At 37.0% G+C, this 25,427-nt stretch overlaps 1 protein-coding gene across 3 annotated transcripts in view; it reads right to left on the bottom strand.

Moving 5' to 3' along the window:
• GPCPD1 (glycerophosphocholine phosphodiesterase 1) overlaps nt 1-23,844 on the bottom strand; it is a 62,929-nt gene extending 39,085 nt beyond the window's left edge. The window contains exons 1-7 of one of the 3 annotated variants that reach the window (XM_082670893.1): nt 23,736-23,844; nt 18,060-18,136; nt 14,757-14,853; nt 10,157-10,241; nt 4,340-4,415; nt 2,423-2,464; nt 305-428 (exon numbers count right to left, since the gene is read on the bottom strand). In XM_082670893.1, coding sequence (XP_082527019.1) covers nt 305-428; nt 2,423-2,464; nt 4,340-4,415; nt 10,157-10,241; nt 14,757-14,853; nt 18,060-18,108 — 473 coding nt within the window. In that variant the 5' untranslated portion in view covers nt 18,109-18,136; nt 23,736-23,844. Of the gene's footprint in view, nt 1-304; nt 429-2,422; nt 2,465-4,339; nt 4,416-10,156; nt 10,242-14,756; nt 14,854-18,059; nt 18,137-23,735 lie in introns of those variants that run through there. The other 2 variants (XM_082670894.1, XM_082670895.1) reach the window with 2 other exon arrangements.
• Nucleotides 23,845-25,427: the final 1,583 nt, after the last annotated feature.

The following is a 25,427-nucleotide window of genomic DNA, read 5'->3' as shown; positions in this document are numbered from 1 at the left end:
ACTAAGAAATTTTAAATGGTAGAAACTACAAAGATAGTAAGCCTAGAAATCACTTATCTAAGTAAAAACAAAATTTTCTTGTTTCCAATTTGGAGATTAAGACTAACATAAGTACATTTAACTGTAGCAATCTTCAGGCAGGGAAGCAGTTCACTCTCACAAGACACCGCATTTATTAGAAAATGTGACATTATCTGTGTTTATTTTCTTAGTTTATACACATAAAGGCTATAACCAGATGGATCAGAAATCTACACCATTAGTGAAAATAAATAGGCTAAGTAACAAATACACATGGTCATACCTAAATCTAGATTTTTTTAATTTTTTCTTGGTTATTGAGACAGGAGGTTTCTCAGAATAATGCAAACGTAATCTGATTTCAGTCTGACACGTCAGCCATCCAGAATCCAGAGTCTCAACACCATCTGGCAAAGTAAATATGAAGAACAGTAATTAATATACATATTTTTAAAGCCAATCCAATAAGTACAATATATATTGACAATTCTAGTTCACATTCCGTTTAATATACTCAGGTTATCTATCACTGGTATTTCTCTCCAAAGCAAATATATAAGTAGTCTTACTTGTCATTGAAAAAGAACTTTTATATCAAGTAGGAGGGAAAAGTTAAATGAACATTAACAACTAGCCAAACTTTAGCACTAAAGTAAATTAAAATACTCTTGTTGAATATATTATTGAAGTAATACAAATCTATCTCAGAAAGAATACATATTGCAAGATGGCTTCTCACCTAGCATTTGTTCCACTGGCAGTGGATCACTACTACACTTCCAAGGTTTCACATGAAATATTCAGCTGAAACTAGTTATTCCACTAGTGCTGGCAGCGTAGATATGAGGTGGTAATAACAAAACAAATGTATTCTCTGTTTACATATTCTGCCATAGATAAACTGCATGATTGTGATAACACTGTTAGCACTGTTTAACTTGAAGTTTCTTACTAACAAAGGTAATAACATTTTCATAAATACCAGGGAGCTGACAACTGTTTTGGACCTAAGTTCTTCATCAAGAGAACTTCAAAAAAAAAATCAAGAAGCTTTTCTCCTTAGGTATGATTTCATAACTATCAAATTTCATACATGAAGAGAAACCACTACCATCTCTTAATTTTAAACTGTTTTCAGAAATGGACAGAGTTGGAGAAATGGCTTTCTATCCTGAAGGCCAACTAACGCTGAACTTAGGAAGATGAAGACAACAGCAACAGATGACGAAAGAAATGCCATCCGTTTATAACCATGCATAGTAACTAACATATAATAGAAGGATATAATGTCATCATTACAGTTGAAGAAATGAGAAAACAACTTCTCCATTAAAAAAGCTCTCCAAAACATGTAGCATAAATTTTGTGTAGTCTCTAAAACACTAAATAAAACTATTCGAGTATGTTAGACTACCTTATGATGTGATATAAATAATCCCAAACAAAATCAAGAAAAATAACTTAAATTCCTGCCCAAATACTGCAAAAGCATGTACATTTCTAAAGTGGATAAACATATGTACTTAGTAAAACCACAACCAAAACATTCAGGCCCTAATCCTTCCTGTACTCAACAGGAATGCAAACTGGTTATGAGCAATTATCTCTGGTTCACAGTCAATGCAAGCACACATTCTGTCCACCCCCTTTACACCTTTTGACTCCTACAGTATAGTATCTAAAATGAAAATGCAGTTTAGCATGATAATGCTGATACACTGTGAGAATTCCAGTCATTGAAGAAAAAACTTGAATCCTTAGGATAAAGTATTTACTGATGCAGAAAGTATATGAATGCATATTCCACTGTAAATTAATTGTTTAAATACTCAGCCATAATTACTAGAACATTCTGCTACTTAATCTTGATTTTACTATAAATGCACATACAAACACAAAATGCACAAACATAGCTTATGAGTAACATTTCACACTTTAAATGTTGAGAACAATTAACATCATTTTCAAACATAGTAGTGTTAAGTGATGATATAGTAACAGTTAAGTACAATACTTTAAAATTGATTATATTAATTCATATACCTAAAGTCAACAGCCAAATAAAAACTAAAAAATAAATAAAATTTTAAAGCATAAGAAGTATACTGGAGGGAATTCCCTGGCAGTCCAGCGGTTAGGACTCTGCTTCCACTGCAAGGGGTGTGGGTTCAATCCTCCTGGTTCGGGAACTAAGATCCCACAAGTCACGTGGCATGGCCCAAAATAATAATAATAATACTGGAAACTATTATTTAACAGAATGCATTTGTTTTTTGGATCTAGTCTTCTAGTCTCTATTTTCAATATCATACTGTCATATTTCCCTGTGCTGTTTCTAATGAAATGTAAGGTAACATCTCAACCATGTGAATAAAAATTTTCAAAACTCAGTCTCACTTACTGTGGATTCCAAATTGTCCATCGTCAATAATAATTTCACTTTCTAAAATTGAAGGAAAATAGAAAATCTAGTTAAAATTCATGATGTATATACAGAATGAACAATTGAGAAATTACCTACCTTAAGGATTTTTTAAAAAATTAATTTAGAATTTAAAAGCAGCCCAAAGTGAATAAGCATATTTATTGTAGCCCTCAATAAAGAAATCCCTTTTAAGGAGGCTATCAAACAATAATGGTTCTTATATTCATGGTGATTATTCACAATGTTGTAAGGAAGAGAAAGAAAACTCCTCAGAGAGGTGCTCTAGAGGCACTGGGACAAATGTTTATACCAACCAATGCATGAGACTGACAAGTTGCTGGACAACAATATCTCCTGGTTGATTTTTCAAACCAAAGGTCTTGGCACAATTAAAATGCTTATTCTTACGTAGTGCGTATTCTGAACTTACCTAAAATATAATGCTCCTCAAACCCCAACTATTCTCTATAGCCAACTAAAAGCTTTTTAAACAGCATAAACTTACCTGTATATATAGAGCTATGAGGAATTACCAAAAAGTAAGTGTTTGCACATTGCCTCCTAACAGAAATTTCAACTAAATGAGAAAAGCTGTTAAGCCCCACCCTCTGAGTAAAATACTAATTATCTTCCCTGCTATTTCCTTTCCCAGTTTACTTTAAACATAAACCTGAATTTGTTAAAATAAGTGTGACAGTTCCCAATAAAGATTCTCTGGTATATTTCACACAGTTCTTAAGTTCAGAAGTTTTATTTTCCAAAAGTATAAAATACATTTATTAAAAAGACCAGAAACAAAATCATCCTACTTTCTCAAAATAAGAAAATATATTTAACTGCAAGATGCTTCAAAATGCAATTTTTTAAATATTCAATTCCTAATAATTTCCAACCTCAGTATGGCACTCTTTTAATTCTAAAGTACACTACATAAAAATTCTAAATATACTATCAAAAATGTATTACAAAAATGTATATACAAAAAGAAAATCCAATAAAGAGGATGGAATGAGATAGCTGTTTAAACAAGATGTGTCCTTGCTATATACAGGGTAAAGCAGAATCTCTCACTACTTTCTAATCTAAGCTAGTAAATAACAAGCCATTTATTCTTTAAATTCTAATTTTCTCTGGAAACTAAAACAGAGTTTTCAGCACTAAGTCAATTTATAGATGAAACCAAGTAGGTAATTTAATGTATGTGAAAAGAACTTCAAATTTTAATCTCAGTATGGAAAAGGAAATTCAAAAATACTTGTATGAAGAGAAATGCCATTTTTAGGCACAAGAAAACTAAATAACGTTTAAACAAACAAACAAACAAAAATTATCTGAATAGCAACTTTAACATAGCCAGCAGGGTATTGGGGGAAAATGTCTGCTACAACCAAGAAATCTGAATTCATTCATACAAGTTTATTCAAGTATTTACTAGTTTAAAAAACACACACAAATAGAATAACTTATTCTATTACTATTCAAAGTTAAAAATGTAAGAATCATTGTTTTGGATTAATTCTTTCCTCAAATGTTCTAAGTTCTCTGAGCAAGTAATATCAAAGCCACGGATGGATGCTCAGTTAAAAAAAATGCTATTTTATAAACTTTTGTAACTACTCCAAATATAAATATATATTCCACCATAAACCCATCTAATTCAAGAAATTAAAAATAACTAGGCAAACATTTCTAATAAAGTTTAAGAAGAAAGGCAATTAAGAACTGTTTAGTTTTGAAAGTAAGACCCATGATATGCTCAGTGAAACTTGTAGTACTGACAATGCATTGACCTTAAACTTTAAAATAAATATTTATTAAATCCCACTAAGCCATTGTGCAGCATATTAGTAACTTTATGCATATGCCTCAAACAGATGCAGTTAATGCCCATACCTAAAGGGGTTATTGATCGTGGTTGTAGATGAGTCTCCCACTTGTGAACTATGACTTGACATGGACCACCGATAGTCTGCAATTTAAAAGTTAAACGTCTGCAATAATTTCTTGTATCTTATTTTCTACCCATGATGCCATTAGATGTTTGTGGCCTAAGTCTTATACTAATTATGAAACCAAGAGATTCATCTTGTTAATATCAATATTATATGCGAAAAATCAGGAATGTACCAGGTCAAAAAACATGATGAATGCTGGAAGAAAATGAGGGTGAGGCAGTAAACAAAAATAAGATGAACTGGCAAATAAAACCATTTAAAACCCATTCTTAAATCTGCCTACAATACTCAGTTTTAATCTTTAACTGATACTCTGTCGTAAGTTAAAGTTAACAGCAAATATACTTTATGTTTGGTATGTCGGAAGTCAATGAAGTATTACTGGAAGACTGAAGTAACTCCTCAAGTGTTCGGAAAAAGCCTAAACTCTCTGATAGTAGAAATACTGAGAACAAATACTTCAAGATCAATTATCACAAGTTACTCAAGGAACTAGAGGGCATAATTAAGTCCTTCATTACATATATTTAACTAGTAAGTAGGTAACAGGAAGAATATCAGATTCTCGTATTTTAGTAACCAGTGTTTCTAAGGAGCACAGGAAGCCCTTTCCTTTAGGAAAGGACACATGCATGGGTAAATCTGAAGAACAAGTTTGATTAAAGGGGAATGAACATCCAGTTTTACTCTTACTGCCTTAAAGTTTATAAATTCATACAGTGTGAAAAATTTTAATACTGTCTTCTGTTATCAAATTCTCTTACTAAAAAAGAAAATAAAGCTTTATGTATTGTTGATAATGTCTACAGCAATTTAAACGCAAGAATGAACTACCACAAGGATCCTCTTGTGTGTTCCTAAAGTACTGAAGTATATGAAGTGTTTCCTAATTTTCCTTGAAGTATTTAAAACAAAACAAAAAACCCTACACTTGTCTAATTAAACTTATGTGCCAAAATACAATCCTTAAATACATATTTTAAAAGAAAATTTTCAAACTATATCCTTACAAGGTATTTTTTTTCTTCTTCTGAAGAAATTTAGTAAAATACAGAGAAGCAAAAAGAGACAAAAATCACCCATTATCACACTACTTAGGGATAATCACTATCAATATTTTCACTTATCTTTAAACCCTTGTCTAGGCACATATATACTCTTAAGTCTGGAACATATAAGCTTCTCTCTTTATTACATCTGTAGATGACATTAAATACTCTTCTATAACATTTTATAGGATTTCAATATTGATTTTATTTAATAACAAATGAGCCAAATGATAACAAATAAGTATGTAACAAATTAGGCAAGAGATAATTCTGTCATTTAAAATAACCAGAGGTTAAAATCTTTTTTTAAAACTTGCAAACTTTTGAAGATTGAAAACTAAAATTGCATTAGATATACATTCAATTCCTTAATCCTGGGATAATACAGGAACTCATTTTCTCTAGCTGAATACATCCTTGTTATAAGGGTTCACTTGTGAATTGATAATAAACTGTGTAGACATTTTTAAAAATGTAAATGTGAAAGTACTAATCTTAAAATATGGTGAATTACGCTAAAAAAACAAGAAACATCTGATCCTGCATCTGCTAGACGTTTTTTACTATAACTTTTTGCTGTCACTTTTTTGAATTTGTTTTCACACATCAAACTTTCTAACCCTCAAAAGATACAAATGTATGTAATAAAAATAGGAATGTTTCTTAGCAATAATGGGCAACCAGAAATAACTAATCTATTCCCTTCTTCCACCCCTCCCATGTCCCCTGCACTCCCCTCAAAAAAAAAAAAAAAATCCTCTTTGCTACAAAAGTGGTGTAGATCCATATTCTTATAAAAGTTACTAATCAAATGTGACTTGAAAGGGTGCCATGAACATAATAGTAAATATCAGCAGGGATTAAAAGTGGGTAGAAGAAAGGAGAGACTTTGTTTTTGTTTTAAGTTTTTGTTTTAATTCAGGTATCAGGGGAATTTCACAAAAAGTGTTGATTACAGTATCTATACTTAATCATGTAAGAATAGTCCTGTGGATTAAACACTTGAGAGGGAACATATTTTAGCAGTAATTTTTAAAACTCCACTCCTGTTTACAAACCCAGTAACCATAGCATAAAGCTAACTAGGCTTGAACAGAATGGAGTCTTGAGGAGCAGTCCAAAGGGTCAATTCAACAGATGGCTTATAATTGTGTCTACTGGCGTTCACACTACAAATTCATGGTTGGTACATAAAATGTGATAATATTGACAAATGAACCAAGTTTTAAAACACACTGAATTTCCAAAATTGTTGTGACTACTTTATTAAACTTTAGTAGGTAATCTTAAATTTTAGCTTACCAATGTTCTTTAAAACAAAAAAAAAACCTTAACACCTGAGCATTGGGAAATTAAAGATCTTAGCAATGATTCCAAAACATGCAATCCTTTTTAATATGCTAAATGCAGTAAGTCATTCTTCAAGATCTTAGGCAAAAAACAAGAGTTCCGTTCTGTAAGACTGCCACAATTTTAAGCACTTTGGAGACAAAAGTAACAATATCAGTCCAAGACAGTACTCCACTAACAGGACTGGTAGAGTTACTTCACATTTTAGCATGTATTAAATCAGAAGATTGCTGGAATGTTTCTCATACAAAAAACCTGTTTCTACAAAAAAGTCATAATGACTGCTTTCTTAAACAGTTATTGATTGACATCACTCAGCTATATCAAGCACTGAGAAAAAGAAACAAGATTATATAAGAGGTAGACTGGGGTTTTTGTTTTTAACAGACCACCAAGCAAAACTATCACTATCATGGAATATCACTGCTTTCAAATATCATAAAAACTGTTAAGCGTAAACTGTAAAAATTTCAGTTTCCTTTCTACGATTTTGAAAAAAATGGAAAAAAAATGCCCATGTGAAAGGGGCTCTGAATTTTTAATCTATGTCAGAGGCCAGAACCAGTTAGTTAAAAATCACTATTTTTAACAAGACCAGGAAGGAAAACGGTCACTTAGGAGTGAGTAAAGCAAAGAAGGCTAGGCCGACATACATCTCTCAGATGGTTCAAATTCATAGTTAACAGCTGAGGGTATTTAGCATGCAGAAGAATTTTATTAAGAAACCACTGTACAAAATGACAACCTGGGCTATTACGAAAATAAACAATTGTCTGCCTACCAGATGACTGATTCTTTTGTTAAAGGATTTAAATAAAAATCAAGGGACGTTAAGAACAAGGTAAAAGAATTTGTAATGAATCTAATTATGAGTGAATGTTAACACCTGTAAAAATTAAAAGCAGATGTTACTGAAAAATAAGCTATTTCACTGAAATGAATGAAAAATTTCAAAGACAATATAATTAAAAAGTGGCTAACATCTCAGTATGAGACAACAATCCCTAATTCCAGCCACAAATAAAAAGGGGTGAACATGGATTAAAAAATGTTTAAATTACACATTAATTCAAAAATTATCTTTGGTGAAGATATGAAATTAATGGGTTATCTGCAGACTCACAGCAATGTTTCCATTCCAGGAATATCTACTACTTTTGTTTGCTATGTTTAAATAAGATAATATTTGTCACCTGTAAAAAATTATTTTAGAATTTAATATATTAACACCTTATTCTAATTCTACAAAGCATAAGAAGATACAGCTGTGAGAAATTAAAGAGAAAAAGGACTTCAAGAGTCTTTAACTTCTAAACTAAAAGGAATATGCCAGAAAGAGCAAATTACGGAAGAGAAATTATGAATGGTAAAATTTTATTCATAGAAAAATTTTAGCAATGGAAGGGATGTAAGAAATCTATAGTTCAAACCCTTCATTTTATAGATGAGTAAGCTGAATTCTGAAGGTCAAGTGACAAGATCACAAGATTTTTAGCTTAGGTTCTACAACTGCTTGGATAACCTAAAACTTTTGACCCAGTAAAATTAACCTTATTACCCATTTCAGTTTTTCAATGCTTTCATAACCATTTTGCTTTCCAATCATTCTTTATATTCATAAAATATATACTCCAATAATTTACATCATTTCACGATTTAAGATTCCTTGCACATTAGTTCTATCATTTGACAATGCACAATTGAGACAAAGTTTCTAATTCTATTAAAAATTATGATTCATTTAAAAAGCGCCACCAACTTTAAAAAGAAGTGTCACTTTAAGCTGGCATGTGGGAAAAAAAAAACCTCTAGCCATATGCATGGGATTTTATGTGGCTATTTACTCTATTCCATGAAAAACATACTTACCATGGCAGCCCCTGCATCACACGGTACATGTGTACACGATACAGAGCACCTACTTAAAGAAACACACTCACCAACACATACTGTAAACTTTTGCAAGTATTACAAGGGGAAAAACTTGTTTCTTACTGTAAGCAGACTTCGTGCCAATTTTTTGGAAAAGGCATTTTGGAAGGATTTGCTGCTTTTGGTTACATTTTCAATGAAAAGAGAAAATACTGTAGGTTGGCTTAATTTGACCTGTGTTGACAACAGTCTTACTTTAGGAAACTACGCCCAAAGGACTCATGATTTTTCTTGTCCAAATGCCCCCGTAAGTAAAATTTAGTTAATTTCACATACCAGGATCCTCAAATATGCTTTCAAACTCACAAGTGCTATGATCTACATAACTCTGCACAAATGTTCACTTTATACTAAAGAACTTTGCCACAATGTACAACCCCTATGCCAAATAAATGATCTTTTCCTTAGTCATTAAAGTGAGACTATTGTCAAGATAAGCCAACATAATGATCAACTATAATGTAATTTAATTTTAATTACTGAGTATATTCACAATATATTCTTGGAATAAGAAACGTAATAGGTGCAAAAGACAGCTGAAGTGGGTTTGTCAGTTTTTCTCTTTTATATAATGGTGGCTAAGAGACTGAGGTAACAGTGGCTGCTTGCAATTTTTTTTTTTTACATGTAACAAGTATTCAAGGACCCCAAAGGGAAATAAATTTTTAAAAAGAGCTAATCCATGTTTGCTTCCTAGACTCCTGCCTAAGCCCTTGTTCACATGCAGCCCAAAGTGTGCTCAAAGGTAAAAATCTGAAGGAAAATAATCCTTTCAGCAAATAAGTATCTTTAAAATAAAGAATCAACTTTTCTAAATATGAAAATGTTCCCAAAATAATAAATAAATCATTGTGAGCAAGCAGATTTAGATCTAACTGATATTCCAAAGGCCTTCAGAAAAGATCCTGGTCTATCAACACTATCACTGAAAAAAAATCTAAAAGGAATGACTTCAGTTTTGATAGGAGTTAATGCAGCCACTAAGAGATGGCTGCGTTGAAATAATTTTTTCGAAGTTACTCACTTAAAGTTGGCTATATACACTTCTAAATATATCTTTACCACAGATGAATTAAAAAAATGAAACAAAAAGAAAAACCCTTACTACTGGTTACTAACTAGTTTACAAAAGTTATAGAAAATGCACACCTATCAAGAACACTTATCATTAAAACCAATTTCATGATAAGAATATTGCAGAACATACTTACTATTAGTCTTTTAAAAATTCCATTGCACACACTATTTGCCTCTGAAGAGGCTACTTCCTTTCTTTTTGGTACTAAAATATTATTAAGCTAGAGTTATTTTTTCCTTATTTGATCTAAACAAACTCATTTTACTTTTAATGTTTCCAAACTTAAGTTAGTTGCTTTTGAAAGAAGTCTTCTAAAGAAACTGGAAACTAGATAAAGAAAACATACCTTTGGTTCTAAAAAGCACCCTTTGAAGTAGCGGTACTGAACTGATACTCCTCTACTAAGTACAATGGTTGCTTTCCATAACATGCTGTGAGAAAAAAGAATTAAAGTAGCAGCATCAGTATCAAACTAAAATTCATAAAGTCTTCATTAATTCATAAAACCCCTCAAGTAAGGTCTGTGATCAATACCATTTATTTATTCCTACACAAAATTTTACTCCAGGCCTAATCTGAACCAGGTACTGGGAACACAGTGATGAATAAGGCAGAAAGAGCTCCATCTTCAAGGAGATTGCTTGTTTATGTGGATAGACAAATATATAAGCAAACAGCATACATAGGAAGGGCTAGCTGACCTTTCTGAGGTGACAAGAAGTTTTGGAGGGAGATCTCAACAAGAACGAACTGTCTGAGCTGAGACCTAAATGATGAGCCATACAAAGAAGCAGGAGAAGTAGTATTCCAAACAGAAAAGGCAAGCAGTGCAGACCTCTGAATCTCCTCTCACTTTCCACTTAGCTAGGGATGTTACATGGCTGCTAAGAGGCTTTGAGGCCAAGGTCACAAACTTAAATGCCTGTTCCCAACTGTCCCTTATTCTGTCCTGCCCAGCCTCTGGCTATTTCCCTAGCCAAGCAATCAGTGTCTGTATCTTACTTGTACTTGTATCTTACTCAACATCTTCCTCTGAGCTATGTCATTCTACATATTCTAATGCTAATTCTAAAGCTTAGACTCAACAGTGAAAGAATTCACTACAATTCATGATTATAACTGATTTTTAGCTTCAAATCATAGGCCAATGTTATTCAAAGTGTGGTCCCAGGACCATCAGTATCAACTGGGAGCTTGTTAGAAATGCAAAATCTCAGGCCAGGGCTTCCCTGGTTGCGCAGCGGTTAAGAATCCACCTACCAATGCAGGGGACACGGGTTTGAGCCCTGGTCCGGGAAGTCTCACATGCCGCAAAACAACTAAGCCCATGTGCCACAACTACTGAGCCTGCATGCCACAACTACTGAAGCTCACGCACCTAGAGCCCATGCTCCACAACAAGAGAAGCCACTGCAGTAAGAAGCCTGCGCACCACAATGAAGAGTAGCTCCCGCGCAACGCAACTAAAGAAAGCCTGCATGCAGCAACGAAAACCTAATACAGCCAAACAAACAAAAAAAATCTCACGCCACATCTAGACCTATTGAATTTGAAACTCTGGGGGAGGGCCCAAGCACTCTGTAATTTAACAAGTGTCCAGGTGACTCTGATGATGAACACAAGTTTGAGAGCTCATGTCATAGACCATTACCCAAACATTAATTCAGCATGAATAGTTCAGTGACTAAATGGCAGCTCCAAATATTCTTCCATGATACCAGATGGCTAGCACTGCTCCCCACCTGGCTCTGCCAAGACAGACTTAGGGCATTATCCTCACTCTTACTCAATTCTGGTTTCCAACAAAATATCCACAACCAGCTGTCACCCCTGGTCCTAGCTTCAACAATCAGATTAACCTGGTAATAATAAAATACATATGCCCTGGCTCCACCCTGGGAAACTCTGGTTTCATAGGTCTGGGGTGGAGCTTTGTCTTGTGGAGTTTGATAAACTGGACATATGTGATTGGTTGAGAAACACTGCTGCACAACAAGGACAGCCTAAATGCTCGGAACATGTGCCCTTCTACTTCTCCCTGATAAGCCTCAGAATCCTTTTCAACACAGGGCTCCAGGCAGATTCTACCAACTCTGAGATGAAATTTATTTCCCATCTCTGCTACCCAAAAAGAAAAAGGCAAATTTCCAGTATTATTTCACCCATAAAACCAGCCAGAGTATGTGAAACTAGCCCCAGATGTGCACCGTAGAATTAGTGGGAAGCTTTAAAAATGTGCTGGGGCCCCTCTCTCGTGCACTATTTATCAATCTTACAGGAGCAGGGTCTCGGCATTTTTTTAAAAGCCCCCTTTTAAAGTGCTTTAAACCAGTTAAAGTGCTTTTTAAATCATTTTTTAAAGTGATTCCAATGTGCTCCCCTGGTTAAGAACCACCAAATGAAAAGATCAGATGGTGAGAGCAATAAAATGAGTCTTTTTACTTTACTTCCCTAAGCAAATATAGCAAAGTTATAAATGAACCAGAGGGACTTCCCTGGTGGAACAGTGGTTAAGAATCTGCCTGCCAATGCAGGGGACACAGGTTCGATCCCTGGTCCGGGAAGATCCCACGTGCCACGGAGCAACTAAGCCTGTGCGCCACAATTACTGAGCCTGTGCTCTAGAGCCCGTGAGCCACAACTGCTGAGCCCATGGGCCTACAGCCCACCCTCCACAACAAGAGAAGCCACCGCACCACAACAAAGAGTAGCCCCGGCTCAGCGCAACTAGAGAGAAAGCCCGAGTGTAGCAACAAAGACCCAACACAGTCATGAATGAATGAATGAATGAATAAATAAATAAAATTACTTAAAAAAAAATGTACCAGAACTGTTCAGTGACATCAAGAATGAACGTAACCTGATGAAACTGAAGAAAAACCAGGAAAGAGGGGCAGTGAGAAGGTTTAGTGCACCTGTCTAATTTTGAATTGCCCTAATATCCTCCCCACAAAAATACCATGAAATCTCCAAGAAGGGCAAATAAAATCATAAGTGACCCACATTTTCTGCATTATTAGGAAATAACACCACAACCTTCAAATTGTTTGTAAGAAAAAAATTCCAACAGAGCTCTTGTCACCACAAACCTGTAGGTACAGAGAGACTTAAGAGACTGAAAAGGAGGAACAGAGGACTTAAATGCAGAGTACACTGAAATCCCAAAGAAACACAGTTCTAAAACACAAGACTGGGGAATTTCCTGGTGGTCCAGTGGTTAGGACTCTGAGTTTTCACTGCAGCGGGAAGGGTTCAATCCCTGGTCCGGGAACTAAGATCCAGCACGCTGTCAAAAACAAACCAACCAACCAAAAACCCCCAAGAGACTGTTGTTTACAGGCAAACAGATTTGTTTACCTTTTGTATCATCTTGTATCAACTACTTATATCAACTGTGTCATCTACTTCCTTTCTCTTTGTGAAGCACTGTTTATCTGCCATATATGAATCAATTATACTTCACTGTACAGCGATGTCAAAATGGCTGCTTCCTTAAAATTAAGAAGTTAACTGTTCTCATTCTGTTCACATCACTTTGACCAGGTTGGCTAGAATGGACTTAAGACAGGTAACAGGGCAGCTCAAGAGTTCAGAGCAGAGGTAAACAAGTTTAGAAAGACATGAGGTTTCACTTCAGACATGAGTGACTAATCCACAAATCAAGGAAAAAATAGGCACTAGAAGAGAATAAACATCTCGTTTTTCTGTGATCCCAATATCATTTGTCAACAGAACTTAACTTATAAAAACAGAAGAGAATTGGCTGAGAAAATGTGTCACACTAATGACAAATAGAGAAACGGGTATTCTATGTATGCTTTTTGTTTTCTTTTCCTGAGCTTACATTATGGTATTGTTTTACTTTCCTTGTTACTTCCCTCTGCTTTGCCATCAGTGCTCCTCAAACTGTCTGCTGTGAAGGACCAGTTTCTGTTTACTTGTGTTACTCTACTTGTCCCATGACCAATACTTCTGGTCTATGATGTACCCAGTTCAATGAGATAAGTCCATGACATGCATGGGTATCCCAGCAATGTCAAACTGTCATAAACATTTCTAAATGCTTGCTCTCAATCTTTGTATTTCTCACATCGTGCACTGATAAAAAAATGTTTTTTGTCTAGCACTGAGTCCACAGGCCACATTTTTAGTAGCACTGCTTAACAATCATCTAATCTGATGTTTCTCCCTGGGGGCACTGCATGTATTTGTATACTATTTAGAATCTCCTCATCTTTCCTTTACCCCCACGCATACATCCTGACAATCCATAACACTTCAAAATATCCATACAGAGAAGGACCACCTTTGTTGACAACACTGATTCTATCCTAACCCCTTTACCATGCAGATAAAGGAACCAAGGCTTAGAGATGTGAGATCTGCCCAAGATCACAGCTAACTGCGGAACTGAAACTGGCACCCAGATCCTCCTTTCCCCACTCCAATGCACCAACACACCCATGCTAAGTTTAGTGCTGTATTTAATGTCAGTAGTAAACTTATTTCATTACATTAGCTAAAATTTCTAAGGATGTGTTCCACCCTCTGCTACTTTTAAAAGAATATATGTCTCAAGAAAATTATTTCATAAGCTAAAGCAAAAATTAGATCTTTTATCAAGAAGAGTACTGAGAAGCAAAAAAATGCCTTAATTTTTTTTAAAATAAGAAATAACAATATAAGCCTGTTTAGAAATATGGTATTAAGCATCAAAAGAACCAGCCAACAGCCAAGAGTTGAAAATGACTTTTTGCGAGGTGGACATTGAGAAACAGAGGAACTTGTTTTTTCACAGCAAACTCTGTAAAATGACTTCACTCTTTATACATATGTGATAAGTTTGATAAAAATTAAAAGAAAAATACACCAAGGTATCTTAGAAACCCCCAAGTTTATAATCTGAATGTCACAATTATTCAGTATTATGACATGCCCATGCTTACCTTTCACCTGTCTCGTTCTCTGGAAGAAGAGCCACAGCATTTTGAGGATTCCAGTTTCCCAAAGCATCAGAGCTTCCACATATTGCAAAAACCTCTCCTAAAGAAACATAATGAGTTATAGTGGGTTAAGTAGGAACATCTCATTTTAGTTTTAGGAAACTGCACTAATTTAATGGGATGCAGAGTCCCTTTCAGTGGAGATGGAAGAGCTTCAGTGGAGAAATGGGTTTGGACCCAGGTGCCACTCACACTAGCACCTACGTTATTAACCTGACCCACCTCTATAGAACCAAAGGCAGAGAAAAGGAAGAATGTACAGGGACAGACTTTTCTTCATTTTTCAACTACTTACTGAGCCAATAATGAGTACCAAGACAAAGTGATCAAATGGCAGTCCTTGCCTTCAAGGCAGCTTCCAATTTAAAGGAGCATATAAGTATCCTACAGAACCAGTACCTGATATTTTCCAGGAACTCAAACAGTAGCTACCAAGAAGCTAAAGATCAAGAAAATTATCAATGGGATATGAGCAATGTAACAACAGCAAACAAAGAAAAAAAAGTCCCCAGAACAAAGACTAGTGAAAAACTAGACAAAAATCTCGTATTCCTTACTAAAATAAAGACTATCACACTTCATCTGAACACTTGTCATCAACACACAAACCAACATATAGTCATCACCTATATTTGCTAAATTCCATATATTTAGCAAAAGTCTACAACTTCTTGAATATAAGTATGCAGATATCTTTAACTTATATATCAACACATTCTGAATTACTATAATTAAAATCCATAAAGAAAAAAACAAGGAACTGAGCCCAAGTGAACAAACTTCAGGACAAACTCCTCCACACTCTGAGAGTAGCTTGGTTTCCAAGCTCTGGGCACTACTATAGTAAGACTAGAGTTCTAATTGGCTTTAGCCACCTGCATGGCATTTTATATGCTTGGACTGTCTAAAACCTAACTAAAATCCCAAATGTGGTAGTCATTCAGGAGTTTTCAGGGTTCTAAACACATGTCTGTAAAAGCATAAGGTGGTTATGTATAAAGATTTCATGTTAAAATACTCACCAATCCTTTAAAGTAACCAGATTTTTTTTTGCAATTAACTTAGGTTATCACTACCTCTTCGCATTAAAAAAAAAAAAGATAAACACTTGCTAAATACAAGGCACAAATATTTATTCTCAAGATCATATATGTTGCTCTGCATATGTACAGCATATGCAGTGGCTCCTAGCTCAAAATACAGATTACCATCAAATCACTGATTCAGGCCGGTTATACTTCCTTTGTAAAGGAGAGTCTCATTAACCTTCCTCATGGAGTCAGTTATTTCTTATCCCCATACAAAACAGCAGCTACTCTCTGCTCTGGAAAGAACATGTATCCCACATGGAAAAAGTGAAACTTGGACAATCTGTGGTTACTTTCCTTCTATATAAGTGCTCCTGCATTTTACCAATTCCCTCCTGCAATGTTACTCTGTCTTTCTGCTGATTGCCTTTGAATATGGTTTCTATGAGGAAAAACGGGAAACTTTTTACCAGAACAGACCTATTTCTTTAATTGGATTTCATTTATTGAAGATTATAAAGACCTGAATGCTAACTAAAGGAATCTGCAAACAGCACCCCCACATATTCTTTTTACTTGTTCCCTCTTACTTCACTTCTCTCTGCAGTCTTTCCACTTTCAGCAGAGAACACTTCCTCCTTGCTTTGGGGAGGAAATCAAGGTGACATGAGATCTGGGGGGGAGGTGAAAATCCACCCCAACATCCCCTCCCTGTCCCTCTACCTCCCTTCCTTCCCACCTACATTCACATCTGCCACTAGTCCTTGAGAAGGAGTTCCACCATGTCAAGCTGACCCTTCTGTGGCTAATTCTGTGGTCACCACATTTGCCTGATGTGGCCAGCTCCTTCTAGCTTAAACTGCCTATGCACAAAAGTATGATATAGGTCTGCAGTCTTCTCTCCACAGAAGAGGTTACACACAGGACAAGAGGTGAGTACTAGACATAAGGGAGCAACCCCATCAACTGACTAGCAATCTTCAATCTGCAGAATCTTGCCTAGAGGTGGAGCTGTACAAAATCATCTTGGCTAAGAATCTGAACTTGGACAAACACACACCGTCAGGTGCTGTGATGGATGCTGTATCAAAGATGCCTGACATACAGAATTAATCATTCATTCATTGTTCGAACACATACTTACCCCTGCTCTGAGCCAGGCACTGTGCTAGGTACAGGAATTCAGCATGAATAAGATAAAGTCACATTTTTTTTCATAGAGCTTACAATCTGTCCACAAGAAAAATTACTCATATGACTCCATAAAACTCATAAGAGGTACTACAAAAAAGAACCTTGAATTTCACAGGGACCTTAACCTAGTTGAATACGGGAAGCTGGGATAAGGAGAGTTAGGGGGGTGGCAGGTGGGGGCACAGATCTAAACAAAGGAAACAATCTGAGAAAGCCCCAAAGGAGGAAAGGAATGCAAAAGATTTGAGGAACTGGCCAGCATAGCCAGAGTGTATTAAACAAGGAATTTTTAACCCAGGCGTGATACTGTTTGTTTTTTTTGTTTGTTTGTTTTTTGGGCCGCACTGTGCGGCACGTGGGATCTTCGTTCCCCAACCAGGGATCGAACCCGTGTCCCCTGCAGCAGAAGGGAGGAGTCTTAACCAGGTAAGTAGCAAGGTGTGATACTGTTTTGACATGTTACCTTACACTAAAATTATTTCACACTGCTTCAGTAGACAGTTAAAAAATACAATAAAGCTTAAAAAAATAGATGTACAAGTAAGGAACAAATTTACCTTCACCAAATATTTCACCAACTCCTCAACACTAGAAAAATTTCCTTCATTTTCATGACTTAAAAATCATAGCTCAGAGAATTCCCTGGCGGTCCAGTGGTTAGGACTCCACGCTCGCACTGCCGAGGGCCCAGGTTCAATCCCTAGTCTGGGAACTAAGATACCACAAGCTGCGGAGTACAGCCAAAAAACAAACAAACAAACAAATTACGGTTCAATTATCTGTCCTGTTCAAAATTCACAGCTTTCCTGGAAAACATGAGACTAAGACACTTACTATTTGGGAAGTTTTTTTTTCTTGAATTTGTTATGCTCCGAGCACATTTCTGTTATCAGGCATGTCCTAAAGATACTTTCATCTAATAATTAGGCTCACTCTAGTAACAACTCTATATTTAAGGTAATCCAGATAAGAAAAACACTCATTTATTTTTTTTTAAATGTTTAAAAGTAAAGTTTTACAATACCTGGTAAAAGAGCTCCTCTTATTTCAAAGGTAACCTGAGAAGGTGTCATTCTGATGGATTTATTTTAGGACGTTGTGCTAGAAAGAAAAAGATGTCATTTATAGTACATGAATATCAGCTCTAGATAGCTACCACCAAGAAACAAGTTAAAACACACAAAAACAAAAATGAATCTCAACTGTGAGCAAAAGATTTCAGATACCTTATATATAGAATTATTTAGGAAGCATCTAGCAAGTTTTAGGACCTAGTGTTACAAACCTATTCTGTAAGAATGTATGGACCAGAAAAATCTGCAAAACAAGTGTGTCCAAACTTTTTTTAAGAATTCAAGATTATCTTGTCATATACCTTCTCCTCTAATAAGCAGCTGTTCTGAACTCAACCTATCTTTCCTGACCAGGCTCATGTTTATAGTGTAGGGAAACACACACAACCAACAACTAGAGACAAAAAAACTTGGCTCAAGAGAGCATTTCTACTTTAATTAAGAAGGTTCCAATTTTAATAACAAGAAAACAACCAAAGAACTTAAGTACCACCCACTGAAACAAACTAGTTAAGTTCTGAAACAAGTTTGAGAACCTGCTTCTAAGTGACTTAACAAATGGCTTAAAAAATACAATAACAAAAACCCCTTCCCCCTCACAAATCACTCTTTTCAAGTTTCTCTTTATTAACCACAGGCCCATCATTACTGTAGTTCTGCAGACGTGAATTTAGAGTCTCAACTCTGCAATCTATTGGGTTGGCCAAAAAGTTCGTTCGTTTTAAGTAGACATTTTTTTAATATATTTATTTTTGGCTGCATTGGGTCTTCATTGCTGCGGGCGAGCTTTCTCTAGTTGCTGGGAGCGGGGGCTACTCTTCGCTGCAGTGTGCAGGCTTCTCACTGTGGTGGCTTCTCTTGTTGCGAAGCATGGGCTCTAGGCGTGCGGGTTTCAGTAGTTGTGGCTCAGAGGCTCTAGAGCGCAGGCTCAGTAGTTGTAACACACAGGCTTAGTTGCTCTGCGGCATGTGGGATCTTCCCGGACCAGGGCTCGAACCCATGTCCCCCGCATTGGCAGGCGGATTCTTAACCACTGTGCCAGCAGGAAGTCTGCCATTTTTCATTTTCACCAAGAACTTTATTGAACAACATATTCATTAACCGAATGAATTTTTGGCCAAGTCAACATTACCAAATCCTGTAGATTTTAATTGATCTTATATACATGCCTTTCTTTCTAAGTTTAAACTTCATTAAAAACCCTAAGTCTCCTACTTATATTTTGGCTTCTCGATCGCTTCCCAACAATACATTTTATGTCAATTAGAATATCCCTCACATCCCTGGCTTGGAATCACTTCCATTACTTATAGAAATCTAAATCCCGAAGTCTTTGATGTCCTTTATTCCTTATCCACATTTTCTCTCCAGCTTACTTTTCATTTCTTCACCGTTTTTCCCAGCCTAACCAACCTATTCACCTTATTATCCCTTAATTTAAGTACTTAAGAAAAGACTGGAAATTTAAAATTGTTTTTAGTTTTATTTATTTATTTATTTATTTTTGGCCACAGCACGTGGGAACTTAGTTCTCCGACCAGGGATGGAACCCCATGCCCCCTGCAGTGGAAGCACGGAGTCCTAACCACTAGACCACCAGGGAAGTCCCAAGATAGGAAATTTTTTAAAAAAATTAATGTACATCAATTCTCATGCAGTTTATAGAATTTAAATATAGAAAGAATACATACTCCACACAAGGTCACATCATATTGTACATAACTACTCCAACACCTCCAAAAAAACTTTCATACCCCCAATCCATCAATGTTCCTAAAATAATTCCAATGATGTCTTTACATCATTTCCTTTAATTTACCAACTGAAATTGCTTATCTTCATTTACACATTATTTTATTCAAAAAAAAATCCTCAAGTACCTTTCCTAGCTATTCTTTCTTCCATTTTCGCTATGTTCCCCTCCGTGTGAACACATGCACAATTCTGCAATGGTCATTTAATGAACACTAATACCCACAGTTAACCACGCTTCCAAGTCAAGGCAGATAGATCGATGGCAGCAGTTGCCACTGGAGGCAATTTTGTCCTCTAAAGGACATTTGACAATGTCAGGAGACATTTTTGGTTGCCACAACTGTGGGTGATGCTCCTGGCATCTAGTGGGTAGAAGCCAGGAGTGATGCTCAACACCGTACAATGCACAGAACAGCTCTCCACAAATAATTGTCCAGCTCCAAATATCAAGAGGGCTGAGGATGAGGAATCTCTAATATCTAACCACAAGGGGGCTGCAACGAGGATCATAGTTTATAGCCAATGTTAGCTATAAACTATGCATCATCCCACCTACATCAATTACAAAGTGTAAATACAGTATATATACTAAGCAAGAACACCAGTCAATGTGGTTTCATGTCACTTGGCTAAAGAATTCCGTATCTGGCGACTCTACCATTTCAGTTAGAAAACCCAAGATTCCACACTGGAGGAAAAAACACCTGTCCTTGATACCTTAATCTACTTTCTGTGTCTAAGAGTAAACATGATCTATTTAAAGCATATACATCCAGTTGTAGCATGGCCAAAGAATGTTCCAAATCTAAAATTAGCTCTAGATTGTTACCTCACCTTTTACCTATTTAACCCAAATATCTTAATAGTTGTCTTTTAATATGACATCTGATATGAATCTGAGTATAACCCTAAGATAATAAGACTATTTCCTTTCCTAATAAATAAAATGATTCATTGAAGCACTGCAATCTTACATTTATCTATATCTTACATTTAATTTATCTGTATCAATCATATCAAGAAGAAACCTTAAGGCTAGCAAAAGCTTGGTTTTTTAAGTTACTGAATTAATTTTGAGACATAGCAAAAAGCCCTATCATCCAGCAAATTGCTTAATAAACAACCACCATCTCAACATATAACCTGTACTTTCACCCAGTGTTTACTGCCACAGTTACTAAGAACAATCTCATCTACATAATTAAAAGCTGGTGTTCAGTTATTTGTTGATCAATTTTAAGTAACTATTTTAACCAATTTTAGGGAAATCAGATGTAATTATTCCTATGTATTAAAATCAACACCTAGTACAAAATTATCTCTAAATTTCTACTGTGTTAAATGTGAAACATGTAAATTTAATGAAAAGGAAATCAACTGATTAAAATTGAGCTTCTCATTCTTAAGGTTGCTTGTAAAAGTGGCTATAGTAACTTGACTGGAACCAGCTGCAGTATCCAGTATTTACTACACCAAAGCTACATACACAAGCACAAAATTACCGCCCCCCCCCCCAACCTCCCCAGTCGTCAACAAAGCATCATCTCCAACTTGGATTGCCTTAAGTCATATAATCTGGTTAATTTCCATTCCCCCCATTGCCCAAATTTAATACCGTACCAAATAAGAGCCTGCAGAGCTGCTCCTACAGCAGTTTACTTGATCGTGGACAGAGGCCAAAATTCTGGTGCAGAATTGAAGCGTACAATTTTGGCACCCTGCTACCACCAAAGTAAAATACTGTTCTGTTGTGGAACGAAAAATTTATACAACCAACACTTCCTCTTCTTCCAAACAAGCAAAGAAAATCTCAACTTGGACAGGGGAGGTCTTCTAGATATACATACAACAAGAATAAGATGAAAAATGCTAGTCATTTTTACATACATGAGCTGACTGCATATGTAATTTAACCAATTCACCTATAACCTCACGTACAGACTTTCTGAGATAGGTTTTTGGTTTGGTCTGGTTCTTAAACATAACCTCCACTTTGTGCTTTTTGAAGATAAGCATTAAACAGCATTCTCATCTGGGACTTTGAATAGCATTTTACACTACTTTAACTTTTTTAAGGACTCACATAATTTGCAAAATGACATTGTAATTTACATTTAAAAAATATTTCAGAGTTTACACTACCTGAAATAAGTTTTACTCGATTCTTTTTGTCAAGTAAACTATCCCAACACATTCCTTTACTGGTTTGCCAGCTTGGGGAACAAAAGGGAGATTTAAGCAAACAAAGGTACAGGAACATTTACTTTAGAGCTAAACTGAAGTCACAGATATTTTCAGCTAAAATGTGTTTTTTTCTAGCCAAAAAAATTCCACTGTTTTCCTTCAAATACTTTTTCAAAGAAAAAAGCTGTTTCCAATTCTCCTTGCTCTTTCCTAGGCTCCAACAGCCTAACTGACTATAGGAAAACAATATATGAAATGCCTGTATTTTCCTGAGTTAATTCCTGCTCATCCTGTTGGAGGATCATTATAACCCCACTATTCAGACCCCAGTATATTTTGAGCCAGTATTTTAATCAAATGTACACAGACATGAATGGATTTTTATTAAGAAAGCAGTTCTGGAGATTTCATTAAGCCGGTTAATTCTTTAATCACCTTTCTAAACAATGTCATAAAACTATTCCAAATTTTTTCCATTTCATCTTGATATTATTTTCATATGCATTTCGTTTATTTTTCCTGGTTAAGTTATACACAAAGATTTGATTCATCAACTTACTTTTTGTACATATCAAATTTTACTCACTCTGACACTGAGATTTCCTTTGTGGTCATTATTGGAGTCCAACTTTCCTAATCTTATTTTGTCTAGAATACTGGTTCTCCCTAATGAAGTTGAGAACCACTGAACCACCGTGTAGTTTTACCTGTTTGTTTTATCTTGTGTTATTTGTATCCAGAATGTTAGGAGTTGGAAAAAGGACTGATAATTTGTATTTATTTCTTAGCTAAGTCACAACTGTCAGAAACGTAGCAAGACACACAAGGGGGTAGGGGGGGAGTAGTGGATAGGAACTGGGCAGAAATAGGAAGGGCTAAAGAAGAGTATGAAGAAAACATCAAGTCCAAACATCCTGCTTCGTTCTATCAGTTCCTCTATGTGTTACAGACTAGGCAGCTACCTCAATGGTGAAAGATTTCTCTACAATTCGTGGCTGAATTCACGCCTAATTTCCTTCTAACCGGGCAGTGGGATAAGAGGGGGCCGACGAAGCACCTAACTGATGAAGGCTTTCTCCCAGAAGTCATCAAGGCAATTTGAAGAGCTTTGGAAAAAGAAGAGCTTTATAAGAAGGGGAAACTGTCTTAAAATTGTATCAAGGGCACTGATGACTGTTCCTGGAACCTTTTCCTAAGAGACTAAGGCACTTCGGTTTCTTGGAATAACTGAATTATACAAGCACACCCTAGACTACTTGGTTAGGCAATTTCAGAAAATAAGCAGTTGTCAAAACACTATGAATTACTTATGGATAAAGCCAGAGAGTGGTGGTGAGCGAGACTTGTTTCTTTTAATACTCATGGTGGTCCTACGGTTTATGCATTCTCGTATATCGAAAACGCTGCAAAATTTTTGGAGGGGAACGAAGCACCAGCAGCCCAGCGGAATCGCGGCAGCAAAGAATAAATACAATAAACATGTGTCACCCACCGACTTACCGGGGCGAACGTCCAGGCCGCTGTTTCCCCGACGGGCAGAGCCCGCCCGGGCTGGGGAACCCTGCCCATGCCTCGCCCCCCGCTCCGCCCGCGTCCCCCAGCCGGGTCGCCCTGACAACTCAGCCGCCACGTGAGCGGCCACCACGGCCCTCGCACCGCGCGCCCGGCCCCCCGACCTCCCGCCTCACCTGCCGGGTCCGCGGGTCCGCGCCGCCACCGACGCCGCGCCCGAGAGTCAGTGCCGCGGGCCGAGGTGCCGGGCGCCCGCTGTCCGCGCCTCGCCAGCGCTCCCCCAGGCGGCCAACCGCGGCGCTCAGCGGCAGGAAGCGGCTCCGCTCAAACCGGTTTCAGCTGCTCCAGACCAAACCGCCAGGCCACTCCGCGGGGCGGGGCCGGAGAAGTGGCGGGGCGGGGACTGACGTCACGCCCGGCGCCGTTGGGCCAATGGGCGGCCGCGTGCGGGGGGCGGGCCCGCGCGTTCCTGGAAAGGGCCTGCGTCCGAGGCCGAGGGCGGCCGGGCCTCCCCGCGATACCCGGCGCTGGGTTTTTCTCTTGGCCGGGAGTCGTCGCAGAGACCTGGCCTGAGTTCATAGATGCCTACCTTGGTCCCCTAAGCCGTCTTAGGACAACCTAGTTTGGAAGGTGGAGCTGCGATCCTGAACTGCGTTTTTTTCCCATTGGAAAACGAGGGAAATTAACAGGCCTGACGTTCTGTGGAAACTTTCTTTCGTTACAAAATAACAAGCACACTTGGATCAAATCTTTAGCGTTAAGAAGGAGAATTAGGTGACCTAAGATGGTTGAGAGTTTATACCTCTGCTAAGCAAAGTATGGTGTTCGGACCGGCAGTATCACCTGAAGGCTATCAGAATTTGCTCTCTCAGGACCCTCTCAGACCTGTCTATTGGAATTGCGTTTAACAAGATCCCCAGGTTATTTGTACGTAAAGTTTGAAGGAAGCTTTCTGGAAGCTAGAAAGAACCTCTCTGCAAAAGTTGTAGTCATTTATTTTCTGGGAAAAAAATTGGCCCTACCAAGTAAAAAAAAAAAAAGGCAAGAGTTGTTCTCTCCTTTGACGGTTCCAAAAAAATTAATCAGCATTTGCTACTCACCCAAATTAAACTGTTACTTTCCAGCATCAAGGTTAACTGCTGGTTCACCCGTAATAGAAGATTGTTATCAGATTTCATTTAAATCGAGTGAGATACTAAAAATTTAAAAAGAGATGTTGAAGGACTCTAAGAGATAGCTCGAGCAGCAAGTTGTGGTCCTATTGAAAAGGCATTTGAGTTAGATAAGCTCTAGCTTTTAGACAGCTTCTAGTTTTATAAATCGGATCATTCATGACGGAATTTGATATTTGAGCTTGGATTAGATCCCAGAGCATGTCTGTTATCCATTCAGTTAATAAATAATTACTAAGTGCCTGCTTTGTGCGAGGCACAGAATGCAATGGTTTCTTGATGGCACTCGTTTTAATCCCAAATTTCTTAAGGAATTAAAAATTCCTCCCAGGGCTTCCCTGGTGGCCAGTGGTTGAGAGTCCGCCTGCCGATGCAGGGGACACGGGTTCGTGCCCCGGTCCGGGAAGATCCCACATGCCGCGGAGCGGCTGGGCCCGTGAGCCATGGCCACTGAGCTTGCGCGTCCGGAACCTGTGCTCCGCAACGGGAGAGGCCACAACAGTGAGAGGCCCGCGTACCACAAAAAAAAAAAAAAAAGAAAGAAAAATTCCTCCCAATTTTGTACTATACAGTCTGCTGTTGTACATTTCATAAGAGCTTGGAGTTGATTTCATTCCTCTGCTGTTAGTCACACTTCAGTGATGAATTTCTTTCACATGAGTTTGCTTCTTTTAAATGTTTATAGTAGATCTTTAT

The sequence above is a fragment of the Grampus griseus genome, assembly GCF_964374135.1.
Source record: "Grampus griseus genome assembly, chromosome: 14".
Lineage (NCBI taxonomy): Eukaryota > Metazoa > Chordata > Mammalia > Artiodactyla > Delphinidae > Grampus > Grampus griseus.
This window is presented reverse-complemented; position numbering and strand designations above follow the sequence as displayed.